The sequence below is a fragment of the Nannospalax galili genome, unplaced genomic scaffold (genome assembly GCF_000622305.1).
Source record: "Nannospalax galili isolate Female #2095 unplaced genomic scaffold, S.galili_v1.0 scaffold952, whole genome shotgun sequence".
Classification (NCBI taxonomy): domain Eukaryota; kingdom Metazoa; phylum Chordata; class Mammalia; order Rodentia; family Spalacidae; genus Nannospalax; species Nannospalax galili.
In genome coordinates, this window is record NW_008331504.1 from 580786 (window position 1) to 589846 (window position 9061).

Genomic DNA, 9061 nt, shown 5'->3' on the forward strand with positions numbered 1-9061 from the left:
ATCTTTCTTGGTTTGGGTATCAACTTCATTGTAACTGTAGCAAGTAACACAGGCACATCCTGGCTGGTTGGCTACAGACTCTTGATAACCACGTTAAACCTTCCTCTCAAGCGCCTAGTATTTTTTTTTTTTTTTTTTTTTTTTTTTTTTTTTTTTGGATATTGCTGTCTTTATTAGAGAATGTGATTTTTCAGTTTTAAAGTTTAGTTGAAAAGGCACTTCATTATAGAAGGAAAAGTAGAAGTCAGTGGCTTCAAGACCAGTCACCCAAATTCAAAGTCCAACTTGGTATGTCTTTGATTAATGTGTTTTTGTTATTTCCTGGGCAGATTTAGAGACAGAAAGACACTTAATGTAGATAATTTGCTTTAGAAAATTTATAAAACATACAGAAAATTATCCAGACTCTTCATTCAGTCCTCAAAGGCACTCCTTGTTGAGATGACTAGTAAAGTTTTCAAAGCACTCCACGAACACTTAGCAATCAGCACCATGGTGCATGGTCTTAGGTCAGCCATCAAGATGTACCAGTATAGGTATTGTTGCACTTTGGATGCAGACAGACCAATATGTTAGAATAGTTGGATATTGACTTTGAAGTTGATTTCTGTATTGAAGACTGAAGGTTATAGAGGTTCGAAAGAATTTAAGAACATAAATAAGGCAAAGAGATTAGAATGGGAGGTGATAAGGCTTGCTGTGGAGGGGAGATGAACTTTATTATGGAGAGAAGTTGAGGCTTGCTGTGGAGGGGAAAATGTACAGTATTTTTGTACCAGCATGATAATGCAGATCATGAGATTTATTCAGATGTATAATAAAACAAACCACAAAGCTGTTCTTTTTGAGAAAAAAATTAAAATGTTCTTTTGACAAGCCTTTCTTGAACTAGGCTTGGTGGGGCCACACCCGTAATCCTAACTAATTAGGCAATGGAGGCAAGTTTAGGATTTCAAGAATTTTCTCAGCTACACATCCAGTTGAGTGCAACCTGGAACATTGAACTACATGAGACTTTGCCTCAGAACAAACATACAAAGTCTTTCTTGCCAGTGAAAAGCTCTGTACAGTAACCTAAAGTGGACAACATATTGCTTGACCTCTTCAGAAGCGAGAGTGACCGACATACTATGTGACCTATTAAGGAGCTCTGGAAAGGGTAGGCAAAGCAGCCAAACCTAGATAGACTTCAGCTTATTTTTATTCCTCAAGATTGGAATTTTTCTTCACCATTTAAATATTTTGTAGAAAAGAGAACGTATGCATTTCACAAACTTTAAAATCATGGCTACCTTCCTGCCACATTTTGATTTATTTCACACGGATTTCCTCCAGGTTTCTTTCCCAAAACATAATTGAAAACTCACAAGAGATCTTATAATAAACCATACCAGGACTTGGGAGGTCTTGGGGGACTGGGGCAAGAGGATTCTTGTCTTAAGTTTCAGGCCAGCTTGGCCTACAAAATGAGGCCTGGGAGAGAGAGAGAGAGAGAGAGAGAGAGAGAGAGAGAGAGAGAGAGAAAGAGAAAGAGAAAGAGGTCAAGCCTGTGGTGAAACACCTTTAATTCCAGTATGCCTGAGGCAGAAGCAGGCTGATCTCTGTGAGCTCTAGGCTAGCTTAAGTCTACATAGCCAGTTCTAGGCCACCTGGGGCCACAAAGAGACCCTGTGTCTAAGAACCAAAACAAAAAAACAAAAATCACCTGAAAAACTACAGAATGTTCTAACCAGACACTTTCCACTGCTAGAGTCACAAAGATTTGGGGAACACAGTGGCTACAACCACTCATTAAACCTTAATGAAGCTCCAGAAAGTTATCATAGTGGTGAGCTGTGAACTTTCATTCCTTTGTCATATTTTACTTATGGACCAAATCACCAGAGAGGATGAGAAACTTACAAGGACCTGTTAGCTATAACATCTACCCTTGTGAGATGCAGAAAATACCACTTGGCAGGGAAAATCCTAGAGGGGTTCTGGAGAAGCTATTGAACAAAGATCCTGCCAGTAACTTTCCAAAACAGGTGACAGCTAAAAACTGGTAAACCAGGAACTTAGAATTCCATGTAGGGTATAAAATAATTGTCTTTACATGGACTCACTTTCCAAGAGGTACTTAAAGTGTACTGCAAAAACAAATTCATTAGTGGAGAGCAGCCTCCAGCAAAAGAAACTGATCTAGGAGGTTAGTTGCCGTTACTATGGCCGAACTTGGTTTGCCACTGAAGGGGTCCACTCAACCCTTACTGCAGATTGATGGGAGCAAAGAAACCTGAAACAAGCTACTGCAGCTTTCCTCTAGGAAGTCCAGTTTCAAAAACGTAATCTTAACAGCTCCTTAATAGAAGCCCTTAAAAGAGCCTTTTGCAATTATCACAACTGACAGGTTGACAGCTCCCTCTGCTGACAATTGAGGGGCTCTGAAAAGAGCCTTTTACAATTATACTAACATGACATCAGGATAATTTACGCCCTCTCCCCGCGGATGCGGCGCGCCAGCTGTATGTCCTTGGGCATGATGGTGACGCGCTTGGCGTGGATGGCGCACAGGTTGGTGTCCTCGAACAGCCCCACCAGGTAGGCCTCGCAGGCCTCCTGCAGTGCCATCACGGCCGAGCTCTGGAAGCGCAGGTCGGTCTTGAAGTCCTGCGCGATCTCGCGCACCAGGCGCTGGAACGGCAGCTTGCGAATCAGCAGCTCGGTGGACTTCTGGTAGCGCCGGATCTCGCGCAGCGCCACGGTGCCCGGCCGGTAGCGGTGCGGCTTCTTCACGCCGCCAGTGGCCGGCGCGCTCTTGCGGGCGGCCTTGGTGGCCAGCTGCTTGCGCGGGGCCTTGCCGCCGGTAGACTTGCGAGCCGTCTGCTTAGTTCGAGCCATGGAGACACACAGGCACTAGTTCAGTGACTAAAATGGCTGCTACTTTCCGGAATATATAACGAGTCTCGGGTTATGATTGGACGGTAGACTGCTGACTTCATCATTCCAGCCACAGGATTGGTTGGCGTCTAGATACAGTAATGAAAGGAAACATTCCTACCTAGTTTTTAAAGAAACGTACGAATATTTCCTACCGACAAAAAAAAAAATTCTGGGGTTTTCCAGTCATTAATAATCCAACAAAATTTTGGCTTTGAGTATCAAAAGTTTTTACATTATTTAAACAGGAGCGGCATTATTTGTTACAAACCTATTGAAAAAGCTGAGTGGGAAATTGTATCGAAATTACTTGACCTGAATCCCCAGCACTTAACTTGAGCGCGCCTAAGACCATTCCAAAGGAAAGTGCCTTAAAAGATGCAGACCCGGCATTTGTGGCGGGAACGTATTTCAAACCGGGTGAGCCCGGTTGCATCTTTATTTACCAAGCCAGAAGGCAGCGAGGATTTGGCCCAACTCTAGAGAAAGCTACGCTTAGCCAGTATGTTACAATAACACGGAAAGGAACTCCCGGGCGCTTGTCACCCATTTGCAAAAGTTACATGATCACTGACTTGCGGAATCACAGGCCGTAGATGTGCAGACTGGGGGCCATTACAGTAAAGGATGATTTGGAGACCTAGCAGCAGAAGCTGTAATGTGTGGGGATCACGTTCTCCAGGAAGACCTTCATCACCTCGTAGATGAGGACAGAGATGCGCTTGATGGCGCTGGATGGCGGGCTTGGCGATACCCTGGATGTTATGGCGCAAAACTTTGCGCTGGCGCTTGGTGCCTTTGCCCATGAGGTTCCCGCCCTTGCCGCGCGCAAAGGTGCCAGAAACAAAAGGCAATAGGGTCAAACAGTAGGGGGCAGTGTTTCCACGGCGGCGCACCGGACCTGATTGGGAACACATCCTGCCACCTGTATTTGCTTAGTTGATTCCCAGAGAGGATAGCCCGGATTTTCAGGAAAAATGGAAAAGACCGTGCGGAACGTGCAGATTCTGAAAGGCCTATTTGAAAATAATTCCGTCCACCTAGAGTTGGTGCTACCCACTTCTGCGTCCAGACCGGCTTCCTGCCTTCCTCCTCAGCGCCGACCACACTATTTTGCGTGGTTGATGGATATGAGTCGCCCATCTTAAGAGAGCGCAGTTATTTCAGACCTTTGTGAAACCGCTGTGCAAAGTGCTTTCTCTATAACGGGAGATAAACAGGTCCAGAGGGCTGACGGTAGTTAACGTGGCTTTACTGAAACTTCAGTGTAGGTTTTCTCGGCCTTCCCAATGCTGGTTTTCTACCTTTCCTTATATGGCAGAAGCGGTGTTTGAACACCGGGGATTTCCCTTTACTTCTTTCGGACTTGGCACAGTTCTGGCGAGAAGCAACTTAATGTTTTCTTCATTCAGGGAAACACGTCAGGATGCACCCACAGCTTTTACTGTATTTCTTGGCAGATTGTAGAGGTGAAAGTCCTGTTCAGAATTCAGTTCTGCCTGTCCTTTTTCTCTATTGTCAGAAATCTACTGCCCCAGAGTCCCTCTCCTTTAAATTTGCAAATAAGACAGACAATGTAGAGACCAGAGATGACTTTAGTACAGATAAAAACATTTCAAACAGTGCCTGGTGGTTTCTATTGTTTCTTTGGAATGATGGAAGACCCAGCTCTACCTCTAACTGGTAGCAAATTCTGCTCAGAGCAACTTTGATTTTTCTCCTAACCCACCAGCTTCTCTTACCTGGAATGTCAGTAATATTAACCCTTTATATGTCAGCATGCTTGGCTGATTACTCCTGGAACAAATGTTGGGTTTTATTTTAGGTGTCAGCTGCTCCATGTGCATTCTAACCTATGATTATGGTTCAAGCACAGCAGTGTATGGTTGTATTCCTTTAATGAGTCTGTTTCTGCTTTTACATTTAGTCACTGGGGTCCTCCTTATTAAATTTGTAAAAGGCTTGTTAACAGGGACAAAGATTTATGAAAGATGCACAGAGGAGCTTTGCAGAATTGGAATAAAAGCCCAGAGAGGCAGACCGAGGCCTATCAGCTACTGTGAAGGGGATTAATGGCAGGAGGGTCAACACACCAGGTAAGGATGGAAGCCGACCTAGTAGGAATCCTCCCTGGGAGCCATTCTCTTCTGGTATGGTACAGAACAACTTTCACATGGGAAATTTCACTTATTAATATAAGGTGATCTGTGTTCCTTTATAAACAAAAAGGAACTTTTGCCTGGTATTTGCACTTACCCCCTGTCCATTGTTTCTCAAAATTATCAATTTAAAATAATTATTATAACCAAGTGACATATTTGGGGTGGAGTATTAAGTCTCCAATATAGTGTACTCTAGATACTCTGGTTTGGTGCCTCAACCATGGCTTACCTTGAGAACATTCACCTTGCTGCAGCGCAGAGTTCAATAATGAAGGGCATAAACGTGTCTCATATACAAATCTGTATTCTCTACCCTCCTGTCTCACAGTCCCCTTCTTCTGAATCTTGTCATAGAAACCACAGTTTGCAACGCAAGTAGCACAAACGAGAATTTCACTTGTCCAAAGCAAGGCACAGGCTCTAAACTGTCCATTCTCTCCTTTCCCAAACCCAGGGGAGTCCTGCTGCATACACAGAAGGAAAGAATGCTGCCTGCATGCAGATCAAGAAGAATCTGGACAGACAGGCCTCACTGAGGCTCCCCTTTGACCTATATAACCTTTAGGCCAGGCCCCATTTGTACAGTCACATTTCTACACATTTGTCTGTTCATCAAATCTAAGCATAAAAATGGGTATTTCCCCTTGAGATTCCTTGAGTTTTTCTTTCTGAAGTCTCCTATATCACTTAAATTCTGGTGAGATAAATCTATTACTCAGCTAAGGAGTGGCCCAGAGCACCTATCTAGTATGTACAAGGCCCTGAATTAAACTCCCAGGACTGCAAAGTAAATGAACAAATGAATCTACAATGGTTTTCTCATATTATTAGCCTGTCCTTTAGGTCTCTGGCCAGGATCCCTTTGGCTTGTGAGGAAAGGGTTCATAACCTTTCCATCCCTCCAAAATTGACTTGCATGTTGTTAGATCAGATGTGCAATTATTTACAAATTCTTTGTTAAATGAGATTTTTTTATTAATGCTTTTCTCACACCCTGTGTGAAGGAAACAGACTAACTGAAGATTTCTTAAAGAGTTTGGGGATTTTGTTGCTTTTAAATATTTAAAAAATGTTTCTTCCCAGCCGAGTGTGGTGGCAACACACCTTTAATCCCAGCACCTGGCAGCAGATATAGTCTGTGAGTTCAGGGCCATCCTGGTGTACATAGTGATTTCCAGGCTAGTTGGGGCTACAGGGAGACCCTGTCTCAAAAAAGACCAAAAAGGAAAAAAATCTACCCACCCAAACCTTAGCAAATCACCAAGTGGACCCCCATTTCCTGTTAAGTGGAATGAGTAATGATGAGATTTTCCTCACAGTTGAAGGCATATACTTGTGCCTGATAAGACGGCTCAAAGGTAAGTGTGCTTGCTAACAAACACGATGTATGAGTTCCATCCTTGGAAACCACATGGTAAGAGAACTTTCCAGCAAGTTGTCTCCTGACTTCAACCTGCAGATTTTGTGGCATTCATGCAAAATAGGAAATGTAAAAAAAAAAAAAAAAAAGTTTTTTTAGGATGTACTTTTTCAAGAGAAGTATTCTGGTATTTTATGTCACACATGACTCCCTTTCATCTTGATGAGATGAATAAGTGAGGTGTACCTGTCTTTCCTGTGTTCTGAGGATTGCCTGTTGATCCAAGGCTCACTGAGGATTCCTTAAGATTCCTAATTCCTTTGATGTGCTGCCTATTTATCTCCTTGACAACTGAGTTTCTTGTGCTTATTTTTATATTTTTAAAGTTTCTGAATTAGGTAGGCTATTTTAAATTTAATCTTCTTACTTTTTATTCAAAATTAGTTTAGTAGTCTGTCTCCTAATTCTTGTTTTTCCTTCCCTCAAAACACACACACACACACACACACACACACACACACAAGAATACTAACTTTTGAGAGGCACAGGACCTTCTTCACTTTCCCTGCTATCTTGTTAACACCCCCCCCACACACACACCACACCACACACACAGACACACACAGCTTTATTTTTTTGTCAGCCTGATTGGCCTGGAACTTGAGTATAGACCAAACTTGCTAGCCTGGCACTCAGAGATCCTCCTGCCTCATCCTCCCAAGTGCCTGGATTAAAGGCCTGCATCACCATCTCAGTGAAGTCCCCCTGCTTTCTTGGTCACGGTAATCACCAACCATGCTCCTAAAAGCTTCCTTAAACTTGATATTTGAGTATGAAACATGGACAGGAGAAAGGACAAACATTCAAGTTCACTGGTTGTCAGAGGAGAATGAGTACACTCCTTAACTCAGTGAAACACAAAATTATCTCTCTTCACAGGAAGGGATGAGACGTAGGCAATTTTATAGGAAAAATACATTTTATGGAAGATGAATGGACTCAAACAGTCTGGAAACAAGATTTCTCTCTCTAGGCTCTGGTGTGTGACTCATGACTCCAGTCATGAGTCCAGTTCCTTCAGTTGATGGAAGTATCTGAGGAGATTCAGAACAAGTGAAGGAACTGGCCCTTAGGTGGAGAACTTGAGACAAAGCTCTGCCCGGCACTTGCTGATCCCTGGGTGCTGTGGGACTAAAGCTGCAGGGATGGTTACATATTTCAGGGTACTCTTCTGAGCCTCAAAAGACCTATTGAATTCTGGAGATACAGAACCCAGGTCCCTACCAGACCTTTCCTCTCTTGAACTCATCAGTCTTAAGATTCACTATTAGCCTATGCCTTTACATCCCAGCACTGCTCTGGAGAGGCAGAAGGCAGAGGCAGGCCAGATCTTTGACAAAGCACCATACCCTAGCCTAACTCTGATCCGCCTCAGAATTTTCAGTGCTGAACCATTAAATCAGAAAAATTTAAGAGTTCTCATACCTTGAACCAGAGGCTTAGCTCTTTACTAACGATTTATCCTAGTTGCACAACTCACTAGTCAGTCAACTTTGTGTAGGTTAAACATACTGCCCATTAACCCTTTATTTCGAGTTCTTACTCAAGGATTCCTGAAACTACACCCATACAGCTCAGGGAAAAATACTGTCCCCTCCCCTCCTGACAAAGTGAAACACTCTCCAATGAGTCCGAAGGTGGCTCTGAAAAGAGCCTTTTGCCAAGCCCACGGCGGGTGAGCATCTAAGCCCTCTCCCCGCGGATGCGGCGCGCCAGTTGTATGTCCTTGGGCATGATGGTGACGCGCTTGGCGTGGATGGCGCACAGGTTGGTGTCCTCGAACAGCCCCACCAGGTAGGCCTCGCTGGCCTCCTGCAGCGCCATCACGGCCGAGCTCTGGAAGCGCAGGTCGGTCTTGAAGTCCTGCGCGATCTCGCGCACCAGGCGCTGGAACGGCAGCTTGCGGATCAGCAGCTCGGTGGACTTCTGGTAGCGCCGGATCTCGCGCAGCGCCACGGTGCCGGGCCGGTAGCGGTGCGGCTTCTTCACGCCGCCAGTGGCCGGCGCGCTCTTGCGGGCGGCCTTGGTGGCCAGCTGCTTGCGCGGGGCCTTGCCGCCGGTGGACTTGCGAGCCGTCTGCTTCGTGCGTGCCATAGCCTAAAACTTTGCTCCGCAAACTTGGAACTGCAGGCTTTGGTGCAGTGACCAAAATTTATACAGATGATCGGATTCTCATTGGTCAGACTGGCTGCCGGTGGAACTTGATTGGCTCTTTCAGTTAACCTTGTGTTTTCGACAATTGTGTGAATCCTCCAATGAAAATCTAATGAGACATTTGTGAAAAATCATTCTAAAGTGTTCTTAAAGGCGCTTTCTGTGGAGCCTTTTTCCCTATTTCAGATTATGTAAAAAAGAATTTTTTTAGTTGAAATTTTTTATATAATTTCATACAATAAATTTTAACTGCAGTAAGATCACTCCATCTTAACCCCTCCAATACCCCTCACCCAACCTCACGTTCTCTCTCTCTCTCTCTCTAAATGCCCTTCAGTGTGGTCCATCCACTGGAGCCTGGTCAACCTAGCAAGTCTCGTCCTTAGACTGACCCCCCCCCCCCCCC

At 44.4% G+C, this 9061-nt stretch overlaps 2 protein-coding genes across 3 annotated transcripts in view; both read right to left on the reverse strand.

Annotated features, from left to right (window-relative positions):
- Positions 1-2890, reverse strand: part of LOC103728672 (histone H3.1) — a 44945-nt gene extending 42055 nt beyond the window's left edge. The window contains exons 1-2 of one of the 2 annotated variants that reach the window (XM_008826637.3): positions 2454-2890; positions 317-1473 (exon numbers count right to left, since the gene is read on the reverse strand). In XM_008826637.3, coding sequence (XP_008824859.1) covers positions 2470-2880 — 411 coding nt within the window. In that variant the 5' untranslated portion in view covers positions 2881-2890 and the 3' untranslated portion in view covers positions 317-1473; positions 2454-2469. Of the gene's footprint in view, positions 1-316; positions 1474-2453 lie in introns of those variants that run through there. The other variant, XM_029560386.1, reaches the window with a different exon arrangement.
- Positions 2891-7472: 4582 nt separating this feature from the next.
- Positions 7473-8610, reverse strand: LOC103728671 (histone H3). The gene has a single exon (XM_008826636.3). The coding sequence runs from the start codon at positions 8593-8595 to the stop codon at positions 8185-8187; it is 411 nt and encodes a 136-aa protein (XP_008824858.1). The 5' UTR covers positions 8596-8610; the 3' UTR covers positions 7473-8184.
- Between the last annotated feature and the right edge of the window lie 451 nt (positions 8611-9061).

Coding starts and splice junctions, on each gene's coding strand:
- LOC103728671 (XM_008826636.3), bottom strand. CDS start 8,595: ATGGCACGCACGAAGCAGACGGCTCGCAAGTCCACCGGCGGCAAGGCC.